Source organism: Columba livia, chromosome 7 (assembly GCF_036013475.1).
Source record: "Columba livia isolate bColLiv1 breed racing homer chromosome 7, bColLiv1.pat.W.v2, whole genome shotgun sequence".
Classification (NCBI taxonomy): domain Eukaryota; kingdom Metazoa; phylum Chordata; class Aves; order Columbiformes; family Columbidae; genus Columba; species Columba livia.
This window is the reverse complement of record NC_088608.1, coordinates 19,258,667-19,274,926: the sequence shown is the minus strand read 5'-3', so window position 1 is coordinate 19,274,926 and position 16,260 is coordinate 19,258,667. Positions and strand designations below refer to the sequence as shown.

The 16,260-nt window shown below is 38.0% G+C and overlaps 1 protein-coding gene across 8 annotated transcripts in view; it reads left to right on the top strand.

Moving 5' to 3' along the window:
* Positions 1-8,903, top strand: part of GRB14 (growth factor receptor bound protein 14) — a 66,162-nt gene extending 57,259 nt beyond the window's left edge. For 6 of the 8 annotated variants that reach the window (XM_065068684.1, XM_065068685.1, XM_065068688.1 and 3 more), the window contains 2 exons: positions 4,072-4,165; positions 8,232-8,903. In XM_065068684.1, the coding sequence (XP_064924756.1) occupies positions 4,072-4,165; positions 8,232-8,378 (241 nt within the window). In that variant the 3' untranslated portion in view covers positions 8,379-8,903. Of the gene's footprint in view, positions 1-4,071; positions 4,166-6,986; positions 7,240-8,231 lie in introns of all 8 variants that reach the window. The other 2 variants (XR_010473674.1, XM_065068686.1) reach the window with 2 other exon arrangements.
* Positions 8,904-16,260: the final 7,357 nt, after the last annotated feature.

Sequence of the window (16,260 nt, the reverse complement as noted above, 5' to 3'; positions counted from 1 at the left end):
TACTTACGTAATAGAAATAAAAATTCTTTTTTATATAGGGCTATCTGGGGATCAGTTGGTTTCTATTTTATATCTTTTGGAAGCTATAAAGTGGTGATCTAATGCTTTGATTCTGTCACTGACAGATTACTTATATCTGCTTAGAGCCAGGCACTTGAGCTCTGTATTTGCACAATATTCTCTGGGAACTGTCAAGTTTAGCACCGGTGTCTTTTCTATCTCTTATTACTGATGAAAGAGTGAAAGCAAGCCTCAAAACATTGACTAACAGTATCCTAAGATGAACTGTGCAGGGACAGCCATTAGGATAAGATTATTCACTTTTATTTTTCTCTTTTGAATACTAATTAAAAAAAAAAAAAGAAAGAGCAAGTAGGAATTTTTTGTTCAGATCCTCCTGTTTTTCATTTAGTTATTTTTATCCTTACTCCTATATTAACTGTAAACTTAGGCCTCCTTCATTCAGTGAGTGATACCGTAAAACTCTTTAGTTTCTCTGTTTCCAGTTAGGTACCTGTAATACCAGATTACTGGTTAAATTCCTTCAGTTTTGGGTTAAATATGTTGTAATACTGTTTTCTACATCTGCAGAAAGGACTTTAGGGGGAAAAAATAGATCAGAAGGAAAGGGAGGGAAAAAAGTGATTCTCAGCAAGAATGACTAATTGGGCTTCCCTTTTTGTGTTTTTTCTTATTTTTTAAATTTCAAAGGTCCTGTTTTTAAGCCCAGCTAATAATCCTGAAACTGCTTCTATACTCTGCATTCACTTTTGCACTTGTTGTATGGGAGGGACGGGACATGGGTGTGCATCCAACATCTATTTCTGAGCCATTCAATGGGTGCACACACGTACTGTTTAGTGAAACCAAGAAGATCTGGCAAGTAAAGAGCAATGGTGTTAGAGATAAGAAAGTGAACACCTTGCTCCTATTAGTTTAGTATAGTGTTGTTTATGTTATATTCTTGGATCTATTAATAGATATACATTGTGGGTTTTTTGAGGATGAAACTCTAGCATGGACTGTCTAGAACTGATTAGAACGTAGCAGTATGAGTGCTCATACGCTGTCAGATACCTGATCAGGTGTTACAGTGAAGTCATGAATACATTACAGCAGGTGACAAATGCTGTGCTTTTTGATTGGCTGAAGGGATTAATTATCACCAGAAATAAAAGTTTTTCATGGGAATAACAAGATTTTCGTTTCTGGGGGCAGGGAGGTGGTGGGGCAGAGAAAATAATCCATATTGAGCCTTTTAAGATGATCCCAAGCAGGGAGATCTCCTGTATATATGGCAGAGGTGGTAGGACCTCTGTAATACTGTATGTACCAACAAATATGCTATTCATGATGGCTTAGAGAAGATAAAGGGACTATTATATAAGAATCTACAGTAGTCCCAGTATGTGAATAACCCAATAACAGAATTAGGGACAGCAAGAATCTTAAGGTATGGTATGAAGGAATAAAGTTTTTGGATCTACTGCTCTGGTCTAAAACCAGCTTTATTCAAGAAGTTGTCATGGTTTAACCCCATTTGGCAACTAAGCATCACGCAGCTGCTCACTCCCCCCCACAAAGTGGGATGGGGGAGAGAATCAGAAGGGTGAAAGTCACAAAACGTGTGGGTTGAGATAAAGGTAGTTTCATAGGCAAAGTAAAAGCCACACACGCAAGCAAAACAAAACAAGGAATTACTTCACTCCTTCCCATGGGCAGGCAGGTGTTCAGTCTTTCTAGGAAAGTTCGGATCCTTCAGCATAACAGTGACTTGGAAAGAAAAACGCCATCACTCCGAGCGTCCCCTACTTCCTTCTTGTTCCCCCAGGTTTATATACTGAGCATGATGTCATATGGTATAGGATATGTGTTTGGTTAGTTGGGGTCAGCTGTCCTGGCTGTGTCTCCTCCCAGCCTTCTGTGCACTCCCTGCCTTCTCATTGGCAGGTCAGTATGGGAAGCTGAAAAGTCCTTGACTGCTTAGCAGCAACTAAACCATCAATGTGTTACCAGCATTAAGCTCATACTAAAACCAAAACACAGCATTATACCAGCTACTAGGAAGTAAATTAACTCTATCCCAGCCAAATCCAGGACAAATGTTTTGTAGCATTATTGTGCTCTCTAAAGGACACTGGAAGACTTTTCAATGACAGATGCTTGAAAGGATTGCAAACTGATCGGCATCTGATTGATGAATGGGATAATGGCATTACCAAAAGGCCCATGACAAAATGCAACTGATCATTTGGAGAATTCTTTATAAGTTTATGAAGGAGCACTTGTTTGGAGTCATCCTGCATCCAGCTAAAAAGCTCCCTTCCAATCAGCATTTCTGAGATGCTGTGAACTGCTGCCCTTTCTTCATTATAAAGTCATCTTTTTAAAGGTTCTTTGACAACTAAAGTAATTCTATTGTGATAAAGTTGGAAAAGAGTAAAGATCTTTTTATGTGAAGGAGGACGAATGTTGCTTGTATTTGCTGTTAAAACAAGGAAAAAAGTAAGAAAATTGACTTTAAGAGAACTGATGAATGGGAACATAAATCCTGATCAACCTGTATTTTCTTTCCTACCCAGTGTGGTTGCTTTGTGTATTGTTTTATGCAGATCTCAGTATTTGGGTGTGGAAACCCCATTTTGGATATCTGCAAAGTGGCACATTCTTATAATGTTATTTTTCTTGATAAAATAAAATGCCTGACTTTAATGGCAAACATATGAAAGATTTAAGTTTATGCAAAGAACCTGTCTAACTGTGCTTTGAAAATTTTAATTCATGTCTTGGAGAAGGTGGAAGGCCAGTAGGTGGTGAGGGAGGGCCCCTTAGGAGAGCCTCAGGCTATTGGGAACTCCAGCGTGTCCTTGGACTTGCTGTGTGCTCTTTAGAGCCCTATGCTGAGTTGGCAATTATCTCTCACTAATAACTGAACTACTGTCAGAGCTCTGAATTAGACTGGATGGGGATTTTGATAGAAGTGTTAATGATTATGGACTCCAAATTTCTCAGTTCCAGGTATTTTCTTGCTTTGTACACATAGAGCTCTTAGAAACTTCAGGGTTAAATTAGTAGTTTGGATCCATGCTGTTAGTCAATGAAAATCCACTCTGTCTGATTTTTTTTCCCTGAAATCTGTTCTTTTCATATAATAGTGCTCTAATTCCTGGTGTGTGGTTGGGCAAAAGTAGGTGGCCTCTAGTGCTCACTTGGTTGACACCTGCAAGTCCATCTTGCCCGTTTTTTGTGTCTTGAAAGAGGAGCATCCTTGCCCATGGCTGTCCCTCCATTACCCTTCTATGGTACATTTGTTAGCTATATCTGTTCCAGACCTGCACAGTACAAGCAGGTCAGAGTCTCTCCACTGTAAAGCTTTGGATCAGATACTTCCCTCTGTCCTCCAGACTGTTCTCTGATGATATTCCAAACCCCATGATTCAATGAAAGCTAACTCTTGTTGCTAATCGTCTTTCGCCTGTACCAGATTATCCTACCAGGATAATGGCAAAATTATGTCTGTCCATGACCTGGCTGGAATAAGTTATCAGTGAACTCACTAATTGCAGTGCCTCTGTTGGCCACTGAGTGTTGCAATTTGAATAATGCTGTGAAGTAAGCAGACTGTGGCTCTCCGTGGGAATTTTGCCAATGTGCAAAAGTGAGTGTGCACTTACGAATTGCAGCCAGATGTAAAAATCATTCTGCTATGTTTTACATCAGCTTTTCTGTAAACTTCCTGTTGAACCACCTTTCGATTTTTCCCTGTGACACTTTTCTGTCTGAAGAGATGCATAGTAATTCTATGCAGTGTGAAAACTAATGCCTACAGTGTCATTCATTCTGAGAATGCATATTTTTCACATAATAGACAAGGTGAAGAAGAATTTAATAAAAAGTATTTCCAGTGACACATTTGCAAAGAAATACCGATTAAAATAATAACTTAGGTCATTAGTGTTATTTTTGCTTTTCACTAATACTTACTGTAATAGTTTTACAACAGTTTTAACTGGATGTTTACAAAAAGCTTTTCAGAGTGATCTTACTGTGAAAATTTTCAATCTCTTTTAGGGTTTTCCTGGTACGTGATAGCCAAAGTAACCCCAAAACATTTGTATTGTCATTGAGTCATGGATTAAAAATTAAGCATTTTCAAATTGTACCAGTAAGTAATTTTTTCAGTTTATATATATAACTGTAAAACAAAACAATTGAATCATTGTGATACAATATTGGTGGATATTTTTTTCTTTTGCTGTTAGATGGAAAATGTAAACATAATACCGGTATCACTAAAAATAATTAGTGTTCTTGAGTAGAGCTGGACATTTTTGAGCTTTGCTGTTTGATTTTCTATAAAGCTTGGCTAGTATTATGAAATCCTAAAAAGTCTTTTGAAAAAACAGACAAGTCTATTTGAACTGGAATAGAGGCAACCCTGATAGGTTGAACATAATCTAATAATAAAGGCCATATTGCCCTTACATATTTCAGTATGTGCACTATTTCTTTTTAGTTATCTGTTTAGGGTGGACTGCCTACAACATGTGTGTGTATCTCATATCTCATCTGTTCAGGATAGTTTCAATATTTGGAGTCAAACATTATTTGCTGACCTCTTGATTCATGTCATTGTGGTATATTAATGTCTAAGTCTTCTTCAGGAAGACAATTTTAGCAAAAAATTGATATCCTTATTTAGTAAAGCTACTTATAGGTAAGCTGAAATTTTCTAACTTGAAATCACATTTCCGTCAGTTTTCATTGCAGAGGTCATCCAGTTCTGCCAGAATGGCCAGCTTTCCCCATGCCTTCCACTTCCTCCAGAGGTGGTTTACATTGTTTTCTTTCCAGGCTGCTTCTGTTGAGCCGAGAAACACTGTAACATTATGTGGTTTAGGCGCAAATGCTTGACACAACTGAGCAGACCTGTAGCTTTTTCTTCCCTCTTCACAAGAACTGTTCTTCCAGACTACATAATAGTCTACCCTCCGTGTTTCTTCCTAATGCAGTTACTAGCAGATTCTGCTGTGCCTCAGTATTATAGAAATTAGTGTAGTGGCATTTTAATTTTGTTTATGATCTGCTGATCCACTATGAATGTTCATCAAATTTCTGTATGCCTTACCTAGGGCTTGTAGCTGATATCCTCCCCTAAAAGTGTTCCTGTAGAATAAATTGAAGCATCTGGGAAAGGTATGAATCAAAGTTAGTTAAAATAATTGCTCAGGATTTTTGTTGTTTTAAGTACCAACAATAGAGGAGCCCTTCATCCAAAAGTCATAGGTGTGCCCTGGATCCCCCTATGAGCATTGGCATACGCTCTTGTGATCAGAATCCCAGGTGTAAGATCTCTGTGCTTCTGTTGACTGTAGTCACTTCTGTTATTTACTTTGGGATAACTGTTTTGTGCTTTAGAAAACCTTCTGAACTCCATACAAATATGGTATGATTCCACTTCATTGGGATGTCATCTAGCTCTCAGATTTAAGAGACCACATTTTCTTTCCCTATCAGGAAACAGACTCTGTTCTCTAAGAGCAGATGTAACAGGTAGCTGCAGTTACCTTCAGTTTGCTGTGAGTTGGATGGTGCTCTTCCCTTCAAAATAATTATTCGGTCAATTCTAATGTTCTTTTGTAGATCTAAACAGCGTATTTGAGGAATTAATTATATACATGCATGCTAAAACCTCTCGCTCCTGTTGTAGAGTCTTTGGAGGAACCAGGAATTCTTTGTTTTGTCATAGATTGTCTACAGACCTGGGTCAATTTTTTCCATGCTGGTGGACTAGAAGGCCTGTACCACTTCAGTGCAAAACCTGTCTTACTTGAAGGGAATTTTTTAAATTGTTTTTGAAGTAAAGCCATTTATCATATGCTAGTTACTAGAAAAAAAAAAAATCTGTAATGAGAACAACTTAATCCAGAGAAAGAATGTGAATGTGGAAACTCTTAGTTCCTCAAACACGGTCATATTTCAGTTCCTTTCTGTCATTTAATTTCCAGTCACATTCAATATCACTCATGCTATTCTCGATATTGTGACTTACCACATGCTCTGCTTTTGCTAGAACAATACTCTTTAAGGAGTTCAGAAAAGTATTTTTTGAGGGGGGAAAGGTTTTGCTTCCAGTTGCTGTTCATCTTCTAAATGAAGTTATTTTCTAAGAAACAAGGCATTTTGTGTTACTGTAGTAAGTTGGTAGCTTATTAGTTGGAGAACAAGGTTAACGTTCTGAACTCAGATCCTACTGTTCTTCGAAACTCTTGCCTTTTTCCAGTCATTGAGAACATAAACTTTCCTGCTAAATGTAAAGAAATAAATGGTATGTGGAAGGTCTTTTTACAAGTTAAAAAGCAGCCAGTCTCTAAATGAATTATTTTTCTCTTACATTTTAGATCGCTTTAGGTTATACTGCATTTAAAAATGTGTCCCTTCAGATTGCACATGCAGCCTGCCAAGTCAGGCTTCCCCCACATTAACAGGTGCATCATGTAAACATTGGTAACATGTGCAGCAGGTATTGCAGGTGGGTGGCAGGGAATTGATTGTAAAAAGTTGAAAAGAAAGCCTTTGGGATGCCTCTGTGATCCCACACTGTGAAAACTGGAGAACTTCATAGCTTAAATTTATTATTTCAGCCTTGCTATTCTGCGCTGATACAAGCTAGCTTTAGTGTAGTCTGTTCTGAAATCAGCTGTTCCATAGTCCGTGCCAAAGAAGAAGAATTGTTACACATTTCTGAGACTGTCTTTTCCCAATATGTGTTCTCTCGTAACAGCCTTTTTAGCTTGCAGAAGGTGTTAGGTTTCTGGCTAACTTTTATGTGAGTTTTTACTTTGCAAAATATTGATCGCTTTAGAATTAGCAGTCTGTCTGGTATTCCCTTCAAGGCTTGGGATTAACTTGGAAGGGGAAAAATAAGCTAAAAATGAAATCTTGGTCAACAGACATCTGAATTGTCAACTCTTCCTTGTGTTCAGTGTGTTGTCAGAAAAACTGCCTGGATAAGGAAAGTCCAAGGGATGATAATCCATTTTCAGATTCTTGGCTGAGCATAGGAATTGACACATGCACACATTGGTGATTCCTTAACTAGCAGTGGTTGACCTGGATTGACCCAAGTCTGAGAAAAAAGAGATTACAAACTACTTCCAGACATGGTAGAAAGGGATAGAATAACCAGGAGTCATAAGCAGTTCAACAGCTGCTTCAGATCAGAAATCTTATTTACAGGTAAGACAGCTAATTATGATTTTTTCCCTTCACCTTTCTCAAGTAGAACAGTTGCATGTTTCCCTAGCAAACAGTCTGCTGCTCTTTGCTGGCCCCGTTTCAGGATCATCTGTTCACTACTCTCTCAATCCCTTTTTAAATATAGTTTAAATAGGTTTTCTTACCCTCTATTTGCATTAATACTAATTAGTCACTATTTCACTCAAGCTTTGTGATACTGAACATAGCAGTAGCAGAGGAAATATATCGAGAAAGTATATAGTCAGCAGTGCAATACAAATGGTGCGAGAGCTAAAGTTCGGTAACCTAGCACAGGGAAATGATGACTGTAAATTTTTAAGCATCTAAAAATCTACAGTAATCTTTGGAGCTACGTTTTGCAGTTTCTTCTTTCTCTCCTGTGTCTCTGCTATTACACGTGTTTGGAGCTGCAGCAGTTCTTTCTCCTGCAACAAAGAACTTATTACTACATCAAGAGCCTTACTTTTGCTATGGGCATTTTCTTGTGTAGCAAAAACCATCCAGTTCACCAGTGCACTCCTGTGTAGCCTCATTGCACCTGACAAAATAAGTGATAAAAAATGGAACAGTTACACAAATTGTGAATGGAACAAAGGTTGAAATCTATGAGTAAGTTGGTTGTTTCTTGTTACTTTGTAAAAACTCAAGTGTTCATATAAATTCAAGCTATAATTCCAATGCAAAGGCATAAAGTAGTGTTGTTAGTGCAGAAAGAATCATCCTGTGCTTGTCTAACTGTTCTTTCCTTTTAGACACATACCTAACCTAAAGTGGAAGTTGAAGATGCATTATTTTTCTGTTGTTTATTCTTGATCTTGCTGTGAATGATCACTGTATTTTTCCTTCTCTCGGTAGTGATAAGATTATTAATATCTTGGTCTACAAGAAGGCTTCACAAACAAATATTTCAATTGGGAAGAAATACCATAGCAAAAGAGGATTTTATTTGATCTTCTTTTCCATTTTTACAGTTGGAAGATGATGGGAAGCTATTCTATACCCTTGATGATGGTCACACCAGATTTACTGATCTCATCCAGCTAGTGGAATTCTACCAACTTAATAAAGGAGTACTGCCTTGCAAGTTAAAACACTATTGTGCACGAATTGCTCTTTAACCAAAGCATCTGTTGTTTCATCAGAGGGAAAGGAAGATACTAGAATACTTTTTCCCCTCGAGGCAATTTGTATAGTAAGAAAAAGCATTGCATTGTAAAGATTCTATGTTAAAGCTGCAAAAAAAATATTCTATATAGAGAAGAAATTTGTGATTGTTACAGCAAAATTACGGTTTAAAAAAACATTATTATATAATTCTTTAGTGTTTTCTCGGACTTTGTTTTTTTCCTTCAACTGAAAACAGTTTTTTAAAAAAATAATATTGTGTTAACTTCTATAAAAATACAACTGAAGGGAAGATCTTTGTTCTTAGTTTTAAAATTAACTTTTTGTCTCTTCAAATATTTCATAATTTCTGTTCATCACATAGAAGAATAGCACTTACTGTGGTGAGGATAAAAAGCTGAACTGCACATTTTATTTGTAAATAAAATGAACAAATATTTTGCACTATATTTTTGAATGCTACTTCAAGGATTATCATACACAAGAAGTGAAAAATCATTAAAACTACTTATAACTGATCAGTCGTATTGTGTGCTATTACTTTTGTAATATTTTAAATGTTTTTTTTCTCTAATATATTGACTAAATCTTCATCCAGAGCTGGAGTGTCACTTACTTGGCTGTGATCTGTATAGACAAACATAAAGTATCATGTAGCACATAACATGGTTTAGTGTGTAACGACAGTCTCTAACACAGAGAGATGGAAAGAGAGACCTATTAAGTACTGTGAATTGTTTCAGAGTTGGGGAGGGAATCATCTTCAATTGCCCTTAAAAAATAAACGTAACTTTATAATATTTACAATACGTATAAATGAAGGTAAGTCCAGTGAACTTTACTCTTTGCTGAAAAGCTGGTGAGGTGTCAGCTTCCAGGTTATTTTATTATTTATCACAGAATAAAAATTTCAGTATAGTCAACGGATATTTAGAAATTACTGAATATCTGACATTCCAACTGAAAGAACTGTTACAGTAGAGTGGGTCAAATTTTGGACCATAGCCTTAGAAATAGTTTCAGTATCTGTTTTGAAAAAGAGATGATACTGCTGGTGATACTGCTGCATCCTTGAACAAAGACTTGAGTGGCATGGGGCTTGGATTGAAGGAAATGTCCCTGTCCTGATGCTTTGCAGTCCAGTAGGTTTGATCTTGTTATGAGGGTTCAGGACCTGGCCTGGACTGCAAGGCGGTGCTTGGAGGTGGACACTGAATCCAGTCCCCCTATCCATGCCTGTTCTGGCGCTCTGATCGTCAGACGTACCAGCTGTTTTGATATAGGAGTTGGTGAGGAGAGAAAGTGAAAGATTCCTGGACAAGGGACAGAGGAACATGGACCTGGGGTCCAGCAGCACCCATATGCATAAACCAACAAAGTCGTTTAGATGGAAGCATTAGAATACTATGACAACTATAGTCTGTGATTTTGTTATTGTATGTCTGTGGAAGGCAATAATAATAACGTAATACTGTGATAATACTTAATTTACTGACTTGATCCACACATCACTGACCTTTTTCTCTGGTATGCAAATACAGTTTTTAAAGCTCATTAAAAAAGCAGCTCTTCATAACATATACCAAAGATGCAGCATATGTGGTGCCTAAACTCATTACATTAGGAATGCCTTGTGAAACTCTTCACAGTCTAATAAATTTAACTCTTAAACCTTGAATACAATTTCAAAGTGTAATTACAAAAATGTAGTTTTAATTAAAACCTCTTCAGATTTAGTTTAATGATGTTATTACTTCTCAGGCCTAGTATTATTTCAGAGAGTGATATAGAATAAGGAGAAACATTCTCTGCATCCCTTTTTTTTTAATAATCTTCTGACAAATGAAATGCATTGTCTACTGTAGTCCATTTCTACTTAGACATGTGAAAACTTTGCCATAATTTTTATTTGTATTTATGTATTTGTTAGCATGCTTGGTAGAGAAACGAACTTCTTGCTGAGTACCTATCAGTACCTATCCACCTTTGGACCTGTCAGAAAAGAAAAGATAATGTGGAGATTATGTCATGTGATGGAGAGCCATCAACCATCAAGAATCTTTGCCTGCCTTTTCAGTTCTGTTCACAAGTGAAAAGAACAAACAAAACAAGCACATTAAAAAAATCCCCAGTAAAATGATGTATCACTTACTGAGCATGAGTTTTGGGTATTTGAAAGTTTTTCACTGGCAAGCATTCAAAGCATTCTTACCCTGTAAACTGGTGCCTCCTGCATTTTGGCAGCTCTCTCCATTAAAATCTAAGCTGAAATCTTGCTGAGAATACAAAATCTTTTTCTTACAAATGTGCATACCTTTCCTGAACTGTGTTTTTGTTCATGACTATGCCATAAAACCCAGTAAAACTAGTAAAATTTAGTTTGTTGTTTAAATGACTTAACAGGCCACCTCCTTGTTTAAATACTACTAAAGGAAGAAGCGTGAAGGAGGTAGTCTTAATGTGAGGTAAAGTTTTTTTATTATACCACCCAGGATATGTCTGACTATGAAGTTCTTTGAGGGTCTAGGCAATGCTGTTCAAACAGAATTTCAGTGTGTTAACTGTGGCTTCTAAATAGAGATACTACATTTCCTTGTTGCCCACCTTCACAAAGAAAATTGGCTAACCAGTGGTTTTTAACAGCTCAGGGAGAAATCAGTACTATTTTGAGCAAGCCAGTCTATCTGTCTTGGATGGTTTGCTTCTCTACAAAATATGGACAATTTTATATCTACCTCAAAGAGCATTTAAGGACTGATTTTGAAAGAAAAAAAAAATTGCAATTGATATTTTTATGGAGTGTTTGTTTGTTTTAAAGACATAAGAAATCATTATGTTTCTACCTTTACTTTGGGGAGGTCAGAACCTACAGTCTTAAACTTCTTGATGGAAAATCAGTGCCAAAGCAGCTAGGTTTGAAGCATGATACTTGAAGAACACTTCATACTTTCTTCAGATTTAAAATTTTATACTTCTGTGCATTTATCTGTGTAGTACAGTGCAGGGCCAGGAAGAGAAAACCGAGCTTGTCCTGCAGTGGTAGGAGAAGCAGTGTAACTGTCCAGGGTAATTAGCCCTGCAGGGGTACACTCTGAAAGATGTGGGCTAGTGCCGAGATTGCTTTAAAGCTGAGCCTTGTATTTGTTGGCATGCCCTTTGTGCCTTAGTTTCCAATGTTAAAATCTTTCTGGCTCAAAGGAGATTAAAAGTTAATTCTCTGATGTTTCATAGTGTGTATACATACACGGCCAGAATTAAGGTTGCATGGGCAGCATTAAATGACATTTTTAAATTTCTGAGTGTTTTTACTCAACAATCTTATTAAGTCACTTAATGAATTTTTTGACATGTAGCAAGTCTTCAGGTCATCAAACTAAATGTTTTGAAAGAGAGCTTTAACCCATTAAATGAAAGAGGATTACTTATGTGACTAACTACAAGTGGGATCTTTCAAGGATAATTGAATTTCTGTCAAATGTTGTCTGTTACATCCTGGTTTAAGAATTGTAGCATTGTGTGCTTCCCTAGGGGTAGAATTATTCTGTAGTGTAAGTGGGTTTTGGTGTCTAATTTTAAAACATAAATCAGCTTATTTCAAGGGAATAGCCTTTTTTTGATGTTACATTGTTTAAAGCTAGTCGTCTTCATCAAAATAGAAGCCACTGAGCCACCAGTTAATTGATTTTAACTGTTTAAACCTATTTCATAGATGTAGCTTGCAAATCAGTCTAGCATTTGGCAGTAGAAAATCTTACACATAGTTCTTGTTACCTTTATTACTTTAATTTAGAAAAAACACAAGGCAACTTACAGCTTACATCAGCATTTCTGTTTGGTTAGTAAAATAAATATTTTTATCGCTGCTCTGATATTTCAAACTACCATTCCTTAGCACTGTAATGCATTCTGTTTCTAATTTCAACTTCATAACTGAAGCTTTCACTGAAATCATCGAACATGGGACATACCCCATTACTTGAATATACTTGCAAGCTTTCAGAGGTTAAACACTTATGGTCTATGCATAATCAATGTGTATGGTAGTGCAATTAACGTTAACTTTAATGAAATGCATTAATATTTAAAACTTAATGAATCTGTCTTTACAGCGCACTTTACAGCCTGGTTCACATATGTGAACAGTATTGACTGTTGGCCTCTGGATGTCAGCAGTGTATCACGAAATCCCTGTAATCAGCTGCTGTTTTCCTGCTTCCTCCCAGAAATATCTGTGACTTGTGGTCTCTGCACACCTCCAGAACACCCAGTGCTTTTTCCTCTTATAAATTATTCACTTACCCTGTACCAATTAGTTCTACCAGTTGCTAGGTTTGTTATCAAGTTAAGCTTCAAGACAAAAACCTGAACTCAATGAATGATTAAAAATTTATTAGCAGAGATGATTAAATATGCAGATAGTCTGTGAAGCTTGTTCTTGAAACCATTATATTACCTTTTTAATACTAATGATTTGTATAATTAATTTTAAAAAAGCCTGAAAGTCTTTAAAAAAAAAATCAGAGTAGGACATGAAAGAGGAGAGATTAAATGCAGAGGAGGTAGTGAACCTGAGTATTAAACCAGCTCATTCACATGTATAGGCAATAAAATTATTTCCTTACAGGAATAGTTTGTGGTTCTCTTCCCCACCCCGCTAAGTTGATTATTTTATTAATCTTTTAAGCAATTTGGGAAAACTCTATCCACTAGTGAGTCATATTTTCAAACCAGAACTTTATGTAATTAATGCTGATAATACAGATCATTCCCCTAAACTTTATGGTTAGAAACCAGAACATATCAAGATGCAGTTTCAGCAACGTTGAAGCATGTGCTGGATTTTAGGCATGTGAGTAATCTTGGGGTGCCACAGGAACTGCTCAGGTATGTTAATGCCACCAGGGAACGACTGGCCGGGCAGTGTGGCACATGCCAGGGAAAACTTCTGAAAGAGGGGCTGTCCCCCATACCAGTTCTTTGAAGTGGTGTGTGCATGTGTGGTGGTGGTGAGAGGAACCCATGTCCCCACAGCTGTGCCCAAGGCAGCAGTTAAGCAGATTTGGGGGTGAAGGCAGGTGGGACTCTCTGGAGCACCACATGAGTGGGAACAGCCAAGTGGTGTTGAACCTGCAGGGCTGGCACTGAAGGAGTCAGGCCTGCCCTCCTCTACCACAGGGAAAATAAAATAACTTTATTACCCATAAAGAGAATATGTGGAGTGGAGAGGTGGCCCTGGGGCCTGGATTTTTGCTTTCCACCTTCCTGAGAGAAGCAAACTCTCATGGCAGTGTGGGATCAGCCTGGAGAGCAAAGGTGGTGGGCACCAGCTGTGGCACTGAGGGAGCTCATGGGGCTGGAGCCAGCCAAGGCATCTGCTTGTATGTGTTAGGAGTTTTGTAATGCCTCTGTGAGGGGGTACAGGAGGTGACAAGATCTGGCTGCGCACTGGGAGCTGGAACAGGCTGGGGGTGTAGGGAGGCTTAGGGCTGAACTGTGTGCTGCTGTGCCGCAGCACTGGTGCCCAGCGGGCAGCTGGGGTAGTTGTTACGCAGCACTCTCAGGCGCTGCGCTCTGCAGCGGGGAGAGCCAAAAAATTCATTATTCTCCTTCCAGCTCTGCCTCTGAGCTGCCTGGCACAGTGGCACTGAAGACCAAGACCATGGCCAACGGCCCCAGGTGTCCCACAAGAGTGAGTTGCTGTGTATGAAGCTGAAAGGAAGGTGAGGGCCTGTTCTGGAGGCCCTGTGCAAAGGGGGCTGTGAGCATCCCAGGAACTACTGCTGTGCCCTTCATCTCCTGGAAAGGGAGGAGTCACCCCTCAGGTGAGGCTGATGAGCCCCACCAGCTGGAGATCATCCAAGGTAATGAGTTGCCCTTAATCGATGTGTGTGCCCTAGGCTCAACTAGTAAGTGTGTGTTTGGAAGAGACATGTTATGTGTTGATTTGAGGTCAGCATTTGAGGTGGGTGAAATTGTTTTTTTTTTTTAAGATCAGATGTTTGAGGTGGGGAGGGGAAAGTATGAGGTGAGGTTTTTATGTAGCTTTTGAACTGCTTTTTTTCTTTTTTTCTTCTTCATCTCTGTTCTGTTTATAAATTACAGTGCCTTTATTTTCAAATACTAAGGTCTATGTAGGATTATTTAGGCTTTGGTTATGTGAAGTGCAGTGTGTGTTTCTAGCCCTGGCCATAGTAGGCAGCAGAACAGGAGCACAGCCTTTTCTAGGGTGAGGTGTTGGGGTTGTAATTGCCACTGAACCTGTATGGCTAGGATCTTGCTGTGGAGAATAAATCGAAGTAAAAATGGTTGTTAACCAAAATAGCAGGTGTGTCTCTTTGGTGTGAAATCAGACTGTGACCTAGGAACTTCCTGAGGAGAGTATAGTCCTGGAAGCGTTTTTGCAGTTCCCTGACTTAGATGTACAGCTTTCCTTTCTTGCTCTGAGCTATGTCAAAATATCACTTTTCGCAAATGTATTTCAGTTTTCCCTTCTATTATGCCAGTTACTTCCTTGGCGAAAGAGAAGGAGCAGAGAAAAAAACACTAAGTAGGGTGGGCAAGCTGGTAGAAAAAACAGAGAGGACATTGAATGAGGTGCTTCCTGCTTTCATCATTGTGGGCTGAAGCTGAACAAAAGAATGAGTCCTTAGTCCTGCATTCCCAAGTATGGGGTAGGCCAATGTGCTCCCAAGTGGGATTAGAACCTTAGATTGGTTTTTAATGTCAGCAAAAACTTCCTACTATGAAGAAAAATCCTTAAACTGAGTCAAAGGAAATATTTGAAATCTTTTTACAATGCAGGAGGATGCAGGTGGGAGGAAAAAATGCATGAAGTTTTCAGAGGTTGTGGTTGGTTGTTTATTTGTAGTTTGTGGTATTTTTTTAACAACAACAAAAAAAAACTGTTAAATTGTGTGGAATTTTGCAATTGCCACATCTACAGCCTATGCTAAATGTTCTTGGAAAAATCTTGTGGAAGAATCTCCTCTGATGATGGATGTGAGGTCAGCTATTCAAACTAAAATACTTTCTCCCCAGTTACATGGTATAGGGCTGTGGCGCTCAGACCATATGCATAGTTAGTTATTTTTAGGCATTTAAGGAGAATGTAAAGGAGGTGATGTGTGTAGGAGGGTGGAAGGATAAGGAAGGAATTTTAAAAGAAATACTAACACTTGGAACAACAATAGATGTGCTATTGGAGTGACTTTTTTTTTTTCCCCCTAACCTGTATACCTCACATCTGAAAGGGCTTTCTTCTCTACTGAACAATTAATGAAGTCCTCATTTCTAAAGTGCTGTATGTGCTTGTTTGTGTGCTGTGCATAATGCTATGGTTTTCAATATGCGTAAGATAATGTGTGTAAGTGTTGTCAGGATCAGAGTCGAAGATGTCAAAAATAACTTGGAGGGCTTGTGGAAATTCACGAAGTGTAATAAGGTGATACTTCAATTGATGCTAAAGTGGAAATTGTAGCAGATATTATATTTATTGATGGACTGTGGTCACTAGGTTCACTGTGACTGAACAATATCCATCTCTGTTTTTGAGGTAAATGACGAGCAGCATATGAAGTTGAAACAAAGATTAAGAATGTTTTTTCTCTTTAGTACTCGAATATTGCTAATGCTATTTTCACTTATCCTTTATTGTGTGATTAAGAAAAAAAAAACACATGCACAAAAACCTAACCAAAAAAACCCACAAACCCCCCCAAAAACCAAATCCTTCTTTACAAGAAAACATTTGCAATGGGCATCTACATTTGAAATGGCCTTGGCCTTGTGAAAGTGTAAGATGTATGATACCTTTGAAGAAAAAGTTCCTCAGCACTGTAGAGGTAGGAACTAAAAAGCATTATGGGAATGATCTAA